This window comes from Erythrolamprus reginae, chromosome 3 (assembly GCF_031021105.1).
Source record: "Erythrolamprus reginae isolate rEryReg1 chromosome 3, rEryReg1.hap1, whole genome shotgun sequence".
Lineage (NCBI taxonomy): Eukaryota > Metazoa > Chordata > Lepidosauria > Squamata > Dipsadidae > Erythrolamprus > Erythrolamprus reginae.
In genome coordinates, this window is record NC_091952.1 from 38,404,878 (window position 1) to 38,425,342 (window position 20,465).

Sequence of the window (20,465 nt, forward strand, 5' to 3'; positions counted from 1 at the left end):
TTGTTTGTTTGTTTGTTTGTTTATGTATTTATGTATGTATGTATGTATGTATCTATCTATCTATCTATCTATCTATCTATCTATCTATCTATCTATCTATCTATCTATCTATCTATCTATCTATCTATCTATCATATTTGTATGCCGCCCCTCTCCGTAGACTCAGGGCAGCTCACAGCAATAATAAAGACAATGTAAAAACAAATCTAATAATTTAAAAAACACTAAAATCCCCATTATTAAAAGCAAACATACACACAAACAAACATACCATGTATAAACTGTATAGGCCCGGGGGAGATGTCTCAGTTCCCCCATGCCTTACGGCAGAGGTGGGTTTTAAGAAGTTTATGAAAGGCAAGGAGGGTGGGGGCAGTTCTAATTTCTGGGGGGAGCTGGTTCCAGAGGGTCGGGGCCGCCACAGAGAAGGCTCTTCCCCTGGGTCCCGCCAAACGACATTGTTTAGTCGACGGGACCTGGAGAAGGCCAACTCTGTGAGACCTAACCGGTCACTGGGATTCGTGCGGCAAAAGGCGGTCCCAGAGATATTCTGGTCCGATGCCATGAAGGGCTTTATAGGTCATAACCAACACTTTGAATTGTGACCGGAAACTGATCGGCAACCAATGCAGACTGCGGAGTTTTGGTGTAACATAGGCATACCTGGGGAAGCCCATGATTGCTCTCGCAGCTGCATTCTGCACAATCTGAAGTTTCCGAACATTTTTCAAAGGTAGCCCCATGTAGAGAGCATTACAGTAGTCGAACCTCGAGGTGATGAGGGCATGAGTGACTGAGCAGTGAGTCCCGGTCCAGATAGGGCCGCAACTGGTGCACCAGGCGAACCTGGGCAAACTTCCCCCTTGCCACAGCTGAAAGATGGTTCTCTAATGTGAGCTGTGGATTGAGGAGGACGCCCAAGTTGCGGACCCACTCTGAGGGGGTCAATAATTCTCTCCCCCCCACACTTTATTGGTCAGTACATAGTATGTAAAAAGTTGTAAGATGGGATATTGCCTTTACTTGCATTTCTTTACATTGAGCCTCATTTATCTTTCTGGTGACTACTTCATATGGACAGAAATCGTTTAGAAGTCTCTGCATTCATACATTTTTTTCATCATAAATAAATGACAGGTTGGTGAACTTAGGGATTTTTCTTTCTGTTCAAATAATTTAAATAGTATCAGCCCTAATTGAATCCAGAGATACTGGGGGAGGGGGAAGGATCCACAGCTAGCTTCCCTCCACTCTTCATTTATACTTTATTTATTGGTTGGTTGGTTGGTTGGTTGGTTGGTTGGTTGGATTTGTATGCTGCCCCTCTCCGTGGACTCAGGGCGGCTAACAACAGTGATAAAAACAGCATGTAACAATCCAATACTAAAACAACTAAAAAACCCTTATTTATAAAACCAAACATACATACAAACATACCATGCATAAATTGTAGAGGCCCAAGGGGAAAGAATATCTCAGTTCCCCCATGCCTGACAGCAGAGGTGGGTTTTAAGGAGCTTACGAAAGGCGAGGAGGGTGATGGCAATTCTAATCTCTGGGGGGAGTTGGTTCCAGAGGGCCGGGGCCGCCACAGAGAAGGCTCTTCCCCTGGGACCTGCCAAGCGACATTGTTTAGTCGACGGGACCCGGAGAAGGCCAACTCTGTGGGACCTAACTGGTCGCTGGGATTCGTGCGGCAGAAGGCGGTCCCGGAGATAATGTTCTGTTTATATATTTTTCCCTGCCAGTTTAAATGTGAGAGATGGTAACTTCTTGTTACATAGTCACTATTGCTTTTTTCGTTTACAGGCTACCCATCCCAGTCAATTGAGCAACGATCACTTCAGCAAATACCTTCTCAGCTTTTGCAACATGGTCAGCAGCAGCAGCAGCAGCAACAACAGCAGCAGCAACAGCCACCACTCACATCTCAACAGACACAGTCGCAGCAACAGCAGCAGCAGCAGCAGCAACAGCAGATGATGATGATGCTCATGATGCAGCAAGACTCTAAATCAGTCAGGCTTCCTGTTTCCCAAAGCGTCCATCCTTCTAGGGGTTCTCTAAATGTGGAAACACAAAGGATGGCAATGCAGCAGGCAGGCAACATGCCGGTTATGGTTAGTCTGCAAGGTCCCGGTATTGTGCCTCCATCTCCTGATAAGCAAAGAATTCCAATGTCAAGCAATTCAACTCTACTGAACAATACACGGAAGATCGTTTACACTGATAATTTGCAGAACCCTACCAGTTCTCCACTGGGAGACGTTTCATCTGTTCCTGAAGGAAATGGACCTGAAGCTTCATCAGTTTCAGGTCCTCAAAACACTATAGCACCCCATTTAATGGTTTCACAAAACCAGATAATGATGGCAGGGCCCAAACCTGGACCTCCTCAGATGTCAACTCCCCAAGGAACAAGCCCTCAGCAACAATCTAATGCTCTTCCAGGCCCACATCCACATCATTTTCAAAATATTGCTACCACATCGCAAACGTCAAGACCCAAAACACCAAACAGGGCAAGTCCAAGACCATATTATCCTCAGACTCCCAATAATCGCCCACCAAGTACAGAACCATCAGAAATAAGTTTATCTCCAGAGAGGCTCAATGCTTCTATTGCTGGTCTTTTTCCTCCTCAGATTAATATTCCTTTGCCCCCAAGACCTAATCTTAACAGGGGATTTGATCAGCAGGGTCTTAATCCAACCACTTTGAAGGCCATTGGCCAAGCACCCTCAAATCTCGCAATGAACAGCCAATCCAGTTTTGTTTCCCCCCAGACCCACAAGTTGGATCCAATGGCTATCAATCCAGGAAAACAAACAAATGTAAGTGGGGCAAAGCGAGCCAGTCCAAGTAACAGTAGAAGATCTAGTCCTGGATCCAGCAGGAAAACCACACCAAGTCCTGGAAGGCAAAATTCAAAAGCGGCTAAATTAGCTTTGACTTCTCAGCAGAATCCCACACTTATTCAGAACATGGACTTGCAGAGAAATATTATGGTTGGCCCACCTTTGCAAACAGCTATGCCTGGAAGTTTTCAAAATAATGGTATGTTAACTGCTCAGAGCCCTGCAGTTCCTTTATCTGTTATGGCTGGTATTTCAGAAGATAACAAGGAAAGCTTCAACGCTCCTCAAGATGGTATATGCCAAAACATGCAGGTTATTCCAGTGAACAAAGATCAGCAGAACATTGAATTAAAAGTCCCCAGTCAAGAAATCAAACTATTGGTACGTGAAGAGCAACAGAAAAGAGAGGTGCCTGTCGCAGAATCTTCTAAGCTTCCCAGTCTAGAAGAAAATAACGCTATTTTATCTCCAGCTATACGTGAAGCACCAACATCCTTAAGTCAACTTCTTGATAATTCTGGAGCCCCTAATGTTACTATCAAGCAGTCTGGTCTCCCTGGCCTTGAGGCGCCACCCACAGTAACTTGTGCAGATGAATTTAAAAAGGTTTCTTGCAAACCCTCTCCTCTACAAGATTCCACTTCTAATAAAGATCCCATTTGTTCTCTAAATTTACCTGCCAATACAGAATCTTGTTCAACGCCAGTACAACAAGACTTGGGAGACATAAATTCGAATGTTTCTCAAAATATGTCTCCAGCGGTACAGAGACCTATTACTTCTACTTCTCTTTCCACATCAATCTCACCCAACCAGATAACAGTATTTGTAACTTCCAATCCCATTACACCATCATCTAACACTTCAGCATCGTTGCCCTCTCATATGCAGCCCACATTAATGTCTACTGTTGTCACCATGCCTAATGTTGGTAATAAAGTTCTGACATCTGAAGAACAGTCAACAGTTCAAGCTAACACCCGACCTCAATTTATTACTCCGGTGTTTATAAATTCATCCTCAATCATTCAGGTTATGAAAGGCTCTCAAACAAATACACTTCCTTCAACTCCAATTACTTCTAATTCTAGTTTAATATCACAACCTGTTACAGTTGTTGGTCCTTTACATTTGTCCCAAAATATAAAATTTTCATCTGGGACTTCTACACTTAGCTCTTCAACTAATACTGCCATCACAAGTATTTCAACAAGCCGACCCTTGGTTATTAATTCATTAGCGACGACAACTCCACTTCCTTCTCCATCAACTATTCCTTCAAGCACTTCTTCCCAACCTCTCAGTCACTTAAATAAAGATTTCAGTTTAGAGGAGATAAATTCTCAGACTTGTGCCTCTGCTGATCCATCCACGGAAGCAACCTCACAGTGCGCTGCTGGGGTTTCTCCATCTCATGCACATAGCCCTGGGTCTTCCAACAACCGGCGAAGTCCGGTTTCAAATGCTAAAGGAAAGGGCAAAGTGGACAGAATTGGTCAGTTTTTGCTAACGAAAGCATGCCAAAAAGTCACAGATGTTTTTGATAATGGGGAAGAACAATATGCTGTGGAGGGAGAAACAGAGTGCCAGGAACAAGATGCTTCAGTTCCTAGCAGCATGGAAGCGGAACAGTCTGTGGAAGTCGAAGACAACCTTGTGGCAGCTCCGGCTTCCACTCTTTTGAAACACAGCACTTCTGGAACTAGTAATTCAAATGTTAGTAATATTGCGACTGTTCCTGCATCAGTATCACTAAGTTTACCGGGTGGCACTCCTCCTCCTACTGTACTCTCAGTAGTAACCACTCCAGTGATGTCTGAAATCATATCTTCAATTCAGAGTACTAATGGTAACCCTGGCAGTATAATAGATGAACAGGTTGGAATTGCATCCGAAGAGGAGAAAGTGGAAGCCCACCACGAAGCGTCACATAATATGGGTATGTATCCAATGTACTTTCTTGCCAAAATAAACAAATAGAATGCATTTGCTTTATATTCTTCATCCAGGAATTTTTAACTAGAAACATTTGGAAGAGACTACTGTCAGACCTGAAACTTTGGAAAAATTGGCAGGCGAGGATATTTTATGAAAAAATGTATAATTGAGATGAAATATCATTTAGATTCCTGGTACAAAATCCTCCAAAATTAATGCTCCAAAATGGAAAGGTCATAATATTAATGCTACCCCTGCAATATTTGTTTGGCTTATTAAACAAGCAGCAGGAAGTTAAACATACCTTTATAAAAAGCAACAAAAAAAAAAGATAAAAGGGCTCATCAAAGGGAAAAATAAAACCACTCTAAAGTATTTTCTAAAATGTCTATAAATGGTTTTCTAAAAATGAGAGCTGTTTTTGGCAGAGTAATGTTGAATACATATAAAAAGAACCTGGATGAGCACAGTGTCACGGATGGTTATCTTCTAACTATCATTGATTTGCCATTGTAATGCTATAAAATTTCAGAAGTAGATACAGGTTTGAAAATTATTTTGTTGCAGCAATTGAGATATTAGACCAGAAACTGGGAGACCATGAAGCTCTCTGAATCCTACGAAGAAGGCAAAGACAAACTACAGTGGTCCCTTGACTTTTGCGGGTCCGACATTCACGGAAAGGCTATACCACGAGTTTTCAAAAAATATTAATTAAAAAATATTCCACTTTTTTTTTGAACGCCACGCGTTTTCCTGTGGCCGCCCAATGTACAATACTGTGCATTTTAACTCTCCCCCCCCAGCTGTCCTGCTTCTATAAATAAACGCTCCGTTTCCGCCCCAGCCTCCCGATCCCTCCCCTTTAATTCTCGGAGCGTTGGTACGCTCCACTTGAAGCCGAGCCTTACTGCCACCCGCCACTGCCTCTTCTTCCCCCACCCTCCTAAGCCGTCTCCCTTAGTGGTAGCGTCCGACCTCCCAGCTGACCGGCCTGGAATCCCAGCTTCGAGTCCTGGCCTGGATCCCTCTTGCCTTTAGCTTCTCCTTGCCCTGCCCTGACCCTGAGCACCGGTGCTGCCACCGCCATGGGAGACATCAGCAGTGAGCGCAGCAAAGTCCCCAGCTTGCCGCCCCATTGCCCCTGCAGGTTCTGGGGGTAAGTAAAACCAGGAATGGAGGAGGGAGGGGAAGGAAGGAAGGGAGCGTCTCTACTTCGTGGAAATTTGACTTTCGTGGGTGGTCTTGGAACGTATCCCCCACGAAAGTCAAGGGACCACTGTACTTCTGAAAATGTTGCCAAGAAAACTGCAGGGACTAAACAAGGCAATTGCCAGAACTAAACACTAATTTGAAGGCCCAACAACAAAAAGTACATTATAAATTAATGGCATGCAGTCAACACTGATTGTGAGCCCTCTAACCCCCCCAAAAAAGATGTGAGTTGCTATCTGGTGAATAGAAGGCAGAACCTTTTCTGTGAAGCAAATAATATTTTTGATTATTTAATTTCTAATTTACACTTACTAGAAGCTAAGGTATTTCTAAGGATACAGTCATAAACACACAATTTAACATGCATTAAAACCCACAAAAATATAAATTTGCAGTAATATTTTATAGATTTTAAATGTACCAATAGGTAGATACATCAGTATTTCAAGTTGACAAAGAAGCTTTTAATGTATGAAAATTCAATTAAGTCATATACTAACCATCACTTTATAATTAAGAGATTTTTACCTTTAGCACATTATTTTTATAGTTTTCCTAGCTGGTTTATAGTATTCCCAAAACATTATAGAACATTTTTTTTGTTTCAGGCATATCTATTTTGTATCTTGCCACATAAAATAAATCTTTTTTTTCTTTCCCTTGCATACTGTTATGGCATGAATGTTACAGATAATGTTTCTTAAGATTGTAAGATAGATTGATTTTAATTTTCCCCCTTTGCTTTAGCGTCTTCATGTCAGGCTTTAAGTGCAACGCCAGAGAGTGCTATTCAAAGAACAGGTACGTTTTGGGGATAACTGATGCAGGGGTTCATGAAGTTGTGTGTGTAAGAATTTATAATGGTCTATACAGTATTAGTAATGGCTAACATTTTTCTTGTGTGGCCCCACTCTCCTGCCCTCCACTCCCCGTGTGCATGCCCCCCCTTGCTCCCTCTCTATTTTGAAACTAGCAGGCCTCCCTGCAGCCTCCTGGGACCAAAAATGAGCCATGGGGGGAGCGATGCCCCCTGTCCCCCCTCCGTTTTGGGCCTAGCAGGTCTCCCTGAAGCCTTCTGGAACCAAAAATGGGCCCTGCTCCCCTGCCCCATGCATACACATATGAGCCCAGACCTCAGACATGCGCATGTGAGCCCCGTGTACCCACGCATCCTGAAAATAGGCAGGAGGCGGGCATGCACAATGGAGCTGAGCTGGGTGATGGCTCGCGTGCCTGCAGAGAAGCCTCTACGTGCCAACTGTGGCACGCATGCAATAGGTTTGCCATCACAGGTCTATGTACTTTAAAAATAAATAAAGTAAAATCCCTTGTACAGTGATACCTTGTCTTACAAACTTAATTGGTTCCGGGACGAGGTTCTTAAGGTGAAAAGTTTGTAAGATGAAACAATGTTTCCCATAGGAATCAATGGAAAAGCGATTAATGCGTGCAAGCCCAAAATTCACCCCTTTTGCCAGCCAAAGCGCCCGTTTTTGCGTTGCTGGGATTCCCCTGAGGGTCCCCTCCATGGGAAACCCCACCTCTGGACCTCCGTTGCCAGCGAAGCACCCGTTTTTGCACTGCTGGGATTCCCTTGCTGGGATTCCCCTGCAGCATCACAAAAACACGCAACTCCAGAGGTGGGGTTTCCCATGGAGGGGAGCCTCAGGGGAATCCCAGCAGCACAAAAACGGGTGCTTCGCTGGCAACGGAAGTCCAGAGGTGGGGCATCCCAGTGGCGGCGGTGGGTTTGTAAGGTGAAAATAGTTTGTAAGAAGAGGCAAAAAAATCTTAAACCCCAGGTTTGTATCTCGAAAAGCTTGTATGACGAGGCGTTTGTAAGACGAGGTATCACTGTATATTCAAAATTATTTTTTATATTATATTGGCTCTTATATTGAATTTTATACTGGACAGTTCAGACAAGGGGATACATTGAAAATAATTTATTTTGACTTTAGTTACAAGGTAAAATTCTTTGATTATTGCAGACGGATGTGGTTTGGGGGTTTCTGCACAAAGTATTAGCGTTGTGCAAGGCATTTGAAAGGCCAATTGCAAAGTGTATTGCCTAAGCTGATCCTTCTTCTAAGCATGAAAGCAGCTGCACACTCAGGAAACCTCAGTTCTTTGAAGACACACTCTGACTACCCTATGTGTCCACATGTGCATGGACTATATCCACTGCTTTAATATTTTAATGAGGAATATATCATTAATGTAGTGTGCCCTCCCAAGCATTTATCTCAAATATGATGCACAGCGCTATAATTTATTTTAAAACAAACAATAACCAAATGTTGCTGGAACTTTGACCAAACGTGGGCAAGAACTTATGTTTGTTATGGAAGTAAAAGAAGGAAGAAAGAGTCTTGGTTTGTCTTCTGTGTTGCATCCTTGAGCAATTGTCTGATTGATGATAAAGCTAAGTGGTGTAGTTTTCTGGATTCAGAGTTCAAGAATTAAATTGGAATTCTTAAATGTGTTCTGTGACAGTTTTGCAGGTTATTGAGGATAAGCCTATTAGAATCCACATGGATTTACTTACAGTAGATACTATTGTTATGGCATTTATCAGTGGAGTTATGTGATACATATACATCAGATTTTTTGCAATATACATCAGATTTTTTTTGTATTTGGCTTTTCTATATATAGATTCAGGGCAGGACAGACAGAAATGGGGTCGGGAAACATTCTAATGGATATACAATAAAATATCTTACCACATTTTTATTACAGGTTTATAAGATCACAGTTTAAATATCCAGTTAACTTATAAGTAATCAAATAGAGGAGCATTTTGAAATCCGGCGAATTAACTATAGTTATTTATTTATTTGTTCGACTTCTGTGCCACCCAGTCCTGAAGGACTCAGTTATTATAATTTGAAATTTATTTTTGGATGAGAACCACTATTGTTTAGGTCTATTCTGTTTTATATATCTATTTCTGAATATTATAAATTTATTAGTTTTGTGCCCATCACTTATTTCAAGTAGTAATCCCAGAAATTATTTTCATATTCATGAATACACACATATGTACTTCAAATTTAGATTGAAGTTTTTTTTTCCTTTTCAGATCTGGAAGCAAATCCTGCCATTATCACTGGACTTTCGTAAGTAATTAGTTACAACAAGCAAAGAATATATCTTTTTGTTGCAAATTTATGTGAATATATATGTTTAAAAGCAGGATGCTTTGTTTTTTAGTTTTTGGGCATATTTAGACAGAAAGGTAATACAAATTAAGATTTGGTTCTTACAAAGATTTGCATGTGAAATGGATTTTGCATTCCAAAAATATTCTGTTTACCAGCATAGACTATAATTCACGTAGAAAGTGCTAACAGTTCTCTAAGAACTGTTTAAGAAAAAAACTTAATATAATTTGTCTTGCAATTAAATGTTGTAAACCAGATAGTCCTCTGAATTAAATGAAAAGCTTTTCTGCGCTTTTTGTTTTATTTATTTTTATTTAAAAGAGTTATATGGTTTCCCATCTTATGTACCATAAACGGTAGTTTTTATAACAATAAGCATAAAAAAACAATAAAACCTTCATCAAAAACTCTGAACATTATAGAAACAAAACTCGTCTATACATCAACATTGGGCTCCAGTAGGTACTTTAATCTAATGCTTGAAAAAGAACCAATTCTTTAAGGCCATCCTTTTATGCATTATTTTTCTGTTCAGAAGGGATATGTTTTGTCTCACTCTGCTGTAGTGAAATGGTTGCCAGATCTAACTTTATATCCCAAATACAAACTATGTGCTTTAATACCTTGGAAGATTAGCCTGGGGTTTATGAAATATACAGAGTTATTATCTTTGGTTATCACCTATTAACATTTCTAGAAACATTTACAGTTGAAAAGTTAATGCTGATACTGTCTTGCTTATAGATACCATTTTTCTTTTGCCATGGATTGTTTATAAGCACAACTGTTATCATCTCCTTTTTTATCAGTAATGAATCAAAGGAGAACTGTGAAAAATCAAAAACTCCAAGTAGAAGAAATTCAAGGACAGAGGAACCTGCAATAGTTCAGGAGACAATGGAGAATGGTCAGCGCAAGAGGTCATCAAGACCAGCGTCAGCATCCAGCACTACAAAAGGTAGGGAAGGAAGACTTTGAGCAAAGAAGCAAAGATAGAAATAAAAAAAGAAGCAAGTTAACAATTGCACTTGGTAAATTTTATTTTATACATAGTATTTGAATTTTTAAAATGGGAACAAGACTGAATAAATATGATCTATCCAGTTTTAGCTTTCTATTGTTTAGACTCTTCTACAGAGTTAATTGCAGCACTTGCAGACAAAGCAAAGGGCTTGATAAAGTTGCATGTGCTAATGTAGACGTCCTTTTCAAATTATATTTTTTAAAGAATCGCTAATTGAAGAAAAAATGGCACATCCCTGAGTTGATACAGAGTAGGGCATCGCCACTTTTCCTCACTTTTATGTAAGTCCCAAAGAAGAAAATATGAATATTTTCTTCTTTAGGAAGAAATTGCAGAAATTTGGATACTCAGTTGAATCAGTACTCCTTATTTTTAAAGTAAAGATGAAATTATTATTTAGTATTATTATTTACTAGATTTGTATGCCGCCCTTCTCCGAAGACTCGGGGCGGCTCACAGGACACAATATAAAACAATGCGTATAAACAAATCAAAAACTACAAGCTAAAAACCCAATACAGTGATACCTCATCTTACAAACCCCTCGTCATACAAACTTTTTGAGATACAAACCCGGGGTTTAAGATTTTTTTGCCTCTTCTTCCAAACTATTTTCACCTTACAAACCCAAGCCGCCACCATTGTGATGCCCCGCCTCCGGACTTCTGTTGCCAGCGAAGCACCCATTTTTGCACTGCTGGGATTCCCCTGAGGCTCCCCTCCATGGGAAACACCACCTCCGGATTTCCGTATTTTTGCGATGCTCAAGGGGAATCCCAGCAGTGCAAAAACGGGCGCTTCGCTGGCAACGGAAATCTGGAGGTGGAGTTTGCCAGCAAAGCACCAGTTTTTGCGCTGCTGGTATTCCCCTGCTAGTATTCGCCTGCAGCATCACAAAAACATGGAAGTCCGGAGGTGGGGTTTCCCATGGAGGGGAGCCTCAGGGGAATCCCAGCAGCGCAAAAACGGGTGCTTCAGCTGGCAAAAGTGGTGAGTTTTGGGCTTGCATGCATTAATCGCTTTTCCATTGATTCCCATGGGAAACATTGTTTCGTCTTATAAATTTTTTACCTTACAAACCTCGTCCCGGAACCAATTAAGTTCGTAAGACGAGGTATCACTGTATATTAAAATCAGTCAGCCAATTCAATCACAATCATACATCACAATTAGTAGTCAGGGGGATCTTGATCTAATTGCCCCATGCCTGGCGACATTGTGAGCCACCCCAAGTCCTTGGAGAGGGGTGGCATACAAATCCAATTAATAAATATGAAATAAATAAATAAATAAATAAGTGAGTCTTGAGACTCTTGTGGAAGGCGAGGAGCGTGGGGGCGGTGCGAATCTCGGGAGGGAACTGATTCCAGAGGGCCAGAGCTGCCAGAAAGAAGGCTCTTCCCCTAGGCCCGGCCAGACGACATTGCCTGTTCGACAGGACCTGGAGAAGGCCAACTCTGTGGGACCTAACGAGCCGCTGAGATTCATGCGGCAGAAGGTGGTCCCGTAATATGGCCTACAGTTAGATTGTTTGTTTGTTATAAAATCAATGCTTATTCCTGTGAATTACCTGGATAAATTTCTGCAGTTTTCTTGGTAAGATTTTGGAAGTGATTTCCATTGACTTTTTCCTAGAGCAGAGAGAGAGAGAGAGAGTGACTGGCCCAAGATCACCCATTTGGGTTTTTTGCTTACAGTGGCACAGGAATGCCCAATCTCCCAGTTTCTAGCTTCATGCCTTAATCACTACACCAAACTGACAGTCACAGTTAGTTGGGTGAAGAAAAAATTCCTCAAAAAGAATATTGAAAATCCTGGAGGAACACACAATATGTACAGTACATGGAGAGCTAATATTTTTGAACTAGAAGAGTTCTGCAAGAAAGAGTGAGGAAAAATTCCAAAAGAAAAATGCAAGGATTTTAATTTGACTGTATTCAGTGTTTGAAAGATGATTATTTTTTTTTGCCAAAAGAGATGTTAGAGAGACATACTGGCAGAATGTCCAGATTCCTGCACTTGCCATATTGTCCTCTTAATTATTTTGAATCTGTAAACAAGTGTTCATAAATCCTAAGCATGCTCTTACTTTTTCAAAAAGACTGGTTTAATTTTATACTGGTAGAGGTTGTATCTGTTCATTTAAGAAGTTACTGAAGCTTCTAACAGTTTTACTAGAGGTGCCTACACTAAATCTTTGTTAGATAGTAAAAGGCTGAAAATAGTTTCTAAAACATAAAAAAATACATATCAGCAAATCTTGCTTTGTGTAATGTCTGAATTAATTTTAATTCTCAAGCTTACACATAATCATTTGTATATATAATAGGCAGATCCTAAGCTGTATTATGGCATTGAAACTAGTATAAAACTATAGAACTGAACAAGAAGTTCAGTTCATAGATATTCAGATGTTAATCTCTGAGATGGACAGCTGTCTGATGTTTCAGAAAATGAGATCCCCAAAGGGAACTGTTTCTCTCCTCTCCCCATACAAAATGGCGAATGTGGTTTTTTTAAAAAAACCAAGATTTAAATAAATAGGTATTACAATTCCCATATGGAAAATAAAATATGGCATTTCATATAAAATTACATTCTCCACTTGCACTGCTTCGGAGAGTCCAACAATGGGTTATATTTCAGCCTTGCTGGAAGGGACTGAGTTAAAAATTAGCATAAATAACTGGTCCAACCCCTTTGCTGCCCTTTCTGGGTCAGTCTAAAAAACTCAGTCATAGTGAAGGGACACATGAGTTTTTCCTCCTAGGAGTGTTTTTTTATTGTATTTATTTAAATCTATTATTAAACTTGCTTAATGATGTTTTTCCCCCTCTTTTTCTCTCTTTTCATTTCAGGTACATCGAATCTACAGACGTTCCTGAAGATCGGGCACCCTGCTCTGTGGAGTATTGCCTGCACCTTATACCCCAGGTCGGAGCCTCTTCCCTGCGCGGGTACTGCTCCTAGGACCGGGAGTCGCCGACGGAGGGAGTCCCCGGCCTGTGTGGCCATACCCCGCAAAGGCGACCAACGTGGCTTACCGCTTGGACAGAAGAGAGGAAAAGCCGCGGTTTTGAAATTCCCGCCAAAATCCGAGCTCACGGAGCCGGAGAGCGGAGTTTGCGAGCCGGCCCACCAGCAGACGGCCCACGAGGTCGCGGATCGCGCTGGAGTGCTTGGGAGGCTGAATCCAGCGGAGGGAAAGCCTCAACCAGGCCGGCAAGAGGGTTTCCTAGTAAGCCGCCATCTTGGGTGTCTTCATGGAGGGTCAGACTGCCGTCCGCCATCTTGAATGAGTGATTGACAGCCTCAGACACCAATGAGTGCAAGGCCAGCCCGAACTTCCTGTTAGAACCCAGGAAAGGGCGGTATTCAAGTTGCGGTGGCCATTTTGGCGTGAGTCAGCTCCTCTAAAAACACGCAGGAGCCTTTACCGTTACTTATAGTGGGAGACTATTTCTCAGAGATAATGGCTGAAGTACCTCAACAAGGGTCTACAGAAGCCCCAGCCAAGGCTAAAGAGAAGTCCCACACCTCTAAAAGTAAATCTAAGAGCACTCAATCTTCCTCTGCCTTAAAAGAAGCAGAAAGACGGATTAAAGCGCTAGAGGATCAACTGGAGGCGCAGAGACAAGCCCCAGGGCCTCAGCTTCATGCAACTGCAACTCCAGGTCAGTTGGCGAGTTCAATAATGGGGGCCACATCCCCGAGACTCCCGGAGGGGATGGGGACAGCCACTGACAACGACTGGTCACCCGATAGATTTGGGGGCTCAGCACAGGTGGCAGAGGCACCAAAGCCTGAATTCGCCGTGCCTTCAACTTCCTGGCACATGGCACCACCTCAACCCCCATCAGCCACATTCACCCCGACGGCAGCAGGGCTCTGATCCTCCCCGGACACTTGGCAACGCATGCCCCCAGCACTGCAGGACATGATTGCCTCTGCGTACTCGCACGGTATAGCAGCTGGGGTTCAGCAATACACTTCAGTCGCTGCTCCCCTACCTTCTCCTCAACCTACACCTGTGGGGCATAGGAACATATGGGCAGCACCAGCCCCTGCTTCCCCTGCTCACGATTCATTCCAGGAAGGAGGCGATTTTCAGAGGGGGTTCAGAGCCGGAGGATGGTCTATCGGAGGACGAGTATGCACCTCCAGAACCACCAACATATGCAGGCCTTTTCAGGCCATCCATCTTTAGAGTCCTTCTCAATAAGGCAAAGATGGCAGTGGCCCTGGGCACAGCTGATAAGACTTCAGACCCAGCCATCGCCCCCCAACCTGCTACTAGGGTGCTGACAGAACAGCAGAAGGATGCAGACTTCATCCCTGCCCCCCAGTTATTCCTAGACAACATTAAAAGGCCGTGGCAATACCCGGCAGGAGCTCTGGGGACAACAGCCTCTGATCGTAAATTCTACGCGTTTGATCCAGAACTTGAAAAATTACTGGACTTTCCATCCATAGACGCTCCAGTAGTGGCCCTGGTGTCCCATGCACTCGTTCCTTCCGAGATGGCAGAGGGCCTGAAACCCGAGGATCGAAGGGCGGAAGGGCTAATCAAGAAATCTCATCAGATGTCTGCATGGGCCCTTAAAGCAGCCTCAGCTGCTTCTTTTTTTAATAGAGCCTCAGTCATATGGCTCCAAGAAATGCTCGCGAAGCTGGGCCCTGAGGAGGGCCGCTTGAGACAAGACCTGAACAAATTGCTTGCTGCAGCGCAATTCTCTGCGGACGCCACTCTCTCAGCATCGCGGTTCTCCTCACGAGCCTTGGCAACAAATCAGTCATCTCGCCGCTTACTCTGGCTCCGCACATGGCAGGCAGATGCCAAGTCCAAGTGGCGCCTTGCCTCGGCCCCCTTCGATGGGACCAAGCTCTTTGGAGAGTCTCTAGATAACGTCCTCATAGAGGATAAAGATAAGAAGAAGGTCTTGCCCAGGACCTATAGACGTCAGGACAGACGTACAACCCCCTATTTCAGACGCCAACCCTTTCGGGCGGAGACTTCCTCGGCCACACCCCAAGCCGGAAGGTCGTATACCCAGGGGTCCTTCTCTCAGACCTCCTACAGAACAGACAGAAATAACTTCGGAGACAGGAACAGACAGTTCCAGCAGTCCAGGAGATCTTTCAGAGGCTCCAACAGGGGAGGCTATCGTAAGAACAAATGACTCCACAACCATAGGAGGACGGCTACAGCATTTCACCGCCTCCTGGGAGTCTATATCGGCAGACACTTGGGCTATAGCCACAATAGCTCAGGGCCTCACTATAGACTTTCTTCAAACACCTCCAAGCCGATTCCTACAGTGTCCAGTCATCCTCAACTCCCACAAGCGCAACCTTCTGCACAACGAGGTCTACCACCTGTTGGACATAGGTGCCATAGAAAGGGTCCCCATACATCAGGAGGGACAGGGGTACTATTCCATAGTATTCATCGTACCCAAGGCCTCGGGCGGTTGTCGCCTCATACTCAACTTAAAACAATTGAACCTGTACATCAGATACCGCAGGTTCAAAATGCATTCATTAAGGACAATACTAGCAGCAATCCGTCAGCGGGACTGGCTGACGTCCATAGACCTAAAGGAGGCATACTTGCATGTCCCGGTCCATCCAGATTACAGGAAATACCTTCGCTTTTGTTTCGAGGACCAGCATTTTCAGTACAGGGCCATGCCCTTTGGCCTTTCATCGGCCCCCAGAACGTTTACAAAACTACTGGACATTCTCACCGCAGATCTCAGGACCCGTCCACTACGCCTTATGGCGTATTTGGACGACATCATTATACTATCCAGCTGCCCCAACAGGGCACAACAGGACCTGACGGAAACCATAAGGACATTAGAGACCCTGGGCTTCTCTGTCAATTACCAGAAAAGTCATCTTACCCCAACCAGGTTTTTGCCACACCTGGGCACCTACATAGATACCGTGACAGGCAAGGTCTTCCTGTCAAAAGAATGTCAGACCAAGGTGCGAACCTTAGTTACAGATCTGCAGAGAAACAGAACAGTACCACTGTCATTCCTGTCCCAGTTACTGGGAGTATTCATATCGTGCATAGACATTGTGCCTTGGGCCAGGCTCCATGCCAGGCCCTTACAGTGGTTCCTCATTCCCTTTCAAAGGAACCGAACCAGCCATTCCTCGAGAAACGTGACAATATCATCAGAGGTGCGCCGCTCACTTCCATGGTGGAAATCAGCAGCTCTTCTGCAGGGGTCTCCCTTCCTGTCATAACAGGAGATCACCATAACAACCGATGCAAGTCTCTCGGGCTGGGGCGCTCACTCCGGTGCGAGAGTAGCCCAAGGACTGTGGAGTTCAGCGGAACTGGCACTTCCAAACATCAACTTTCTGGAGCTCAGAGCGGTCCACCTGGCACTACACCATTTCGAATCTCAGGTGAGGGGACAGCATGTGCTAATCCTCACGGACAACGTGGCGACCAGGGCTCACATCAAGCATCAAGGGGGCACGAGGTCCGGTTGCCTCATGCGGGAATCACAGGCTCTATTCAGGTGGGCAGAACACCATCTTGCATCCCTGAGGGCAGAACATATATCGGGCATCTCGAACGTTCAGGCAGATTGGCTCAGCCGGACAACCATCGATCCAGCGGAATGGAGTCTGGATGTCCATCTGTTCCAGGAGATTATGCTCAGATACGGGAGACCGGAGGTAGACTTATTTGCTACCCACCTGAACAATCAGTTACCCAGGTTCTTCTCCCGATTCCCCACGCCGGGAGCAGAACAAGTAAATGCTCTAAGCTGCCCGTGGCCGTAGGGGCTACTGTATGCCTTCCCCCCGGTATGCCTAATCCCGAGGGTGGTAAGCAAGCTCCTCCAAGAACAAGCAGAGATACTCTTGGTGGCTCCTTACTGGCCCAGGCGGCCGTGGTTCGCAGACCTGATGGATCTGTCCATCTCCCCGCCGTGGAGGATTCCGCATCGCAAGGTCGCCCTGACGCAGGGATCTGTGTTCCATCCGGAGCTCCAATGGTGGAGGCTTGCCGTGTGGCACTTGAGGGGGAGAGACTAAGGAGAGAAATGGTACCAGACAGAGTAATTAACACTATCCAGGCATCGCGTCGCCCATCTACGACTAGAATTTACCAAGCAACCTGGAAAGCTTATTGCACCTTCTGCAGAGCTCAGGACCGAGATCCTCAATCACCTTCGGTGGTTCAGATCCTAGAATTCTTGCAGAAGGGCCTAGACGAGGGATTGGCACCCAATACCCTTCGTAGACAAGTGGCAGCTATAGCCACTATCCTGAAAATGGACTTTTCCAGACCTATTTCACAACATCCTTGGATTCGAGACTTCATCAGAGGAGCAGCGAACATCCGACCTCCACCAGTACGCCGCTTCCCAACATGGGACTTACCACTGGTGTTGCAGGCCCTCACGGAACCACCCTTTGAACCTCTGCGTGAGATGCCGCTACAGCTTTTATCCCTTAAAACAGCATTTCTCACAGCAATCACGTCGGCAAGAAGGGTCTCCGAGTTGACAGCTTTATCGGTCAGACCAGACTTATGTGTGTTCCATACGGACAGAGTGGTCTTAAGATTGGACCCTTCATTCTTACCAAAAGTAAACACGGTCTTTCATAGGTCCCAAGACATTGTTCTACCAGACTTTTGAACGTATGGGTCTCACCCGCTGGAACTCCGGTGGCATAAGCTGGATGTAAGGCGGGCCATCAAAATTTACATCAGAAGGACTAGTACCTTTCGAAGAACAGAATCATTATTTGTTTCCTATTTTCCAGCATCCATGGGAAACAAAATATCGGCAAAGACTATTAGCTGTTGGATCCGTTCATGCATCATCATTGCATATAAGTCTCGGCACACACCTATACCTGGGGGCATCACTGCCCACTCCACGAGAAGTGCGGCCACTTCAGCAGCCTGGGCGACCCAGGCACCTATTGAGGACATTTGTCGGGCAGCAACCTGGGCAGCCCCCAACACCTTCATCAAACACTATCGTTTAGATAAATACGCTTCTACGGAAGCAGCCTTTGGGCGCACAGTTTTGCAGACAGTATGCAAGGAGACTGCGTCCCTGGTCCAGTCATAGTTCTTGTCCCCCCCCCCCCTAATTGGTCAAGCTTGGGTATATCCCATTGTTGGACTCTCCGAAGCAGTGCAAGTGGAGAAGAACCATTGCACTTACCTGAACGGTCTTCTCGCTGCACTGCAAGGAGAGTCCAAACCCACCCGGTAGTTGTACCAGGGACACAGGGTTAGTTGATAGTTGGTTTATAGTTCAGTTAATCTGGTTAATAAATGTTTTTGGTTTACTATCACTATGAATTCGTTTTATTTTAAGACTGACCCAGAAAGGGCAGCAAAGGGGTTGGACCAGTTATTTATGCTAATTTTTAACTCAGTCCCTTCCAGCAAGGCTGAAATATAACCCATTGTTGGACTCTCCTTGCAGTGCAGCGAGAAGACCGTTCAGGTAAGTGCAACGGTTCTTCTATTCTCCAATAAGAGATACTCAAGAAAAGATTTTCCAGTGATCATTAATCTCTTTCATTAAATTATGCCCATCATAATGTAGAAATATTGCTTTGAAGTATAAGAAACCTATTCAAAACTACATTTTCAGCAGGTTTAGGAGGAAATACAATCCTGATACAACTATCTCATCTGAAAAATCGGTAGTACTGTTTTCTATAACTGTACTATGCATGCAGTATTAGATCTATTTAAGCATAGCCTCAGTGGTGCAGGGGTTAGAGTACAGAACTGCAGGCTACTTCTGCTGACTGCCAGCTGACTGAAATTTAGTAGTTCAAATCTCACCAGGCTCAAGTTTGACTCAGCCTTCCATCTTTCCGAGGTGGGTAAAATGAGGACCCAAATTGTTGGGGGTAACATGCTGACTCTGTAAACTGCTTAGAAAGCACTGTAAAGTGATACATAAGTCTAAATGCTATTGCTAAGTGCTAAAGTAAGGGTTAGGATGTTCAGATTATGTTGATAATTTGTCCAGATATTATTTTCCCCCTTTCTTTGTTTTAATACGATGATGGACAACATTGTTTATGAAATTTTAAGTTTCTAACAGACTTGTACTCAGTGAATTAAATAAATTATCTAAAGAATATGGTGGACTCTTTATCCCAAGAAGAAAATGTTTCTCTGTATCTCTTTTTATTCAAATGTTTATACTTAGGATTTGTGAATAATTTTTTTCCAACTAATTTCTTCCCTGCAGAAACAAGCGCTGGTGCTATGCAGTCAAAAAGAAGAAAATCCAAATGAATTACTGAATGGATATGCAAGCTGTATAAATGTGTGAATTTTACTTAGCAATTCAGAGTTCTGATCATTTGCTAAATATATAAAAAAAAATTACAATTCTGTACAGAAATTAATTTTATTATTATATGTTTCCAATAAATGCAGACCCTTTTTCTCTAAAGGTGTAATAACGGGAAGATATCAGTCTATTTGTTAAATTTTCCGGTTTTGTAAAGTTTTGCTTAGCACATCAGATCTAGTGTGTTTTGTAAAAAAAAAATCTCATAATTGTAAATTTGTGTTTTCACTTTTCATAGGACAAATAGAGTACAGGGTTGTCATTTTTTAGACATTAAAATATTGTATTGTGCTGTTTGTCAAGTACTGTATGTGAATAGTAATTGAAAGGGTTGTATATGGCCCAGTCTTGGAAATGTAAATAGTTTTATTTTATAGTAGGTTTGATGTATTTGTTGTAGAAAAGGACCAGTGAAACGAAATGAAATTGGAAGATTTGTGAAATGTGGATTATCCTAGTGCTCTAAATAAATGTCATTGACCCATACTTCATTTTATAGATAAATTGTTTTGCCTCTATATCCTTCTGCATGGAAGAAAGGTTCAGAACAGCATAGAACATTTAATTTCTTTCAGGTTCTCATCTACAGTTGCTACTACTATAACATTGAAGAAAACTTGGAAAGAGCACTAAAATTATCCTCATCTCCCATATGCTCTGCATGGTGAAATACATCATCAATAGTTTTTTTTTGAGAAGAGAAATCGTTGTTAGTTCTTTCTCTATTTATACACAAACTTCTTTACCTCTGCTTGAAGAAGACTAGATACAATCAGGAAACTACAGCATGGCCAATGAATAGCAGCAATGGGGGACACCACACTTAAAAGAAAGTTGGTCTGCTCTTGTTAAACTCAAAAGTTTTGGGTATCTTTACAATTATACCACAGCGTACCACAGA

At 43.3% G+C, this 20,465-nt stretch overlaps 1 protein-coding gene across 2 annotated transcripts in view; it reads left to right on the plus strand.

Moving 5' to 3' along the window:
• The window catches only part of NCOA6 (nuclear receptor coactivator 6), a 63,548-nt gene extending 43,498 nt beyond the window's left edge, over window positions 1-20,050 (plus strand). For both annotated transcript variants that reach the window (XM_070744849.1, XM_070744848.1), the window contains 5 exons: window positions 1,810-4,797; window positions 6,759-6,812; window positions 9,097-9,133; window positions 9,988-10,136; window positions 19,460-20,050. In XM_070744849.1, the coding sequence (XP_070600950.1) occupies window positions 1,810-4,797; window positions 6,759-6,812; window positions 9,097-9,133; window positions 9,988-10,136; window positions 19,460-19,506 (3,275 nt within the window). In that variant the 3' untranslated portion in view covers window positions 19,507-20,050. The remainder of the gene's footprint in view (window positions 1-1,809; window positions 4,798-6,758; window positions 6,813-9,096; window positions 9,134-9,987; window positions 10,137-19,459) is intronic.
• Window positions 20,051-20,465: the final 415 nt, after the last annotated feature.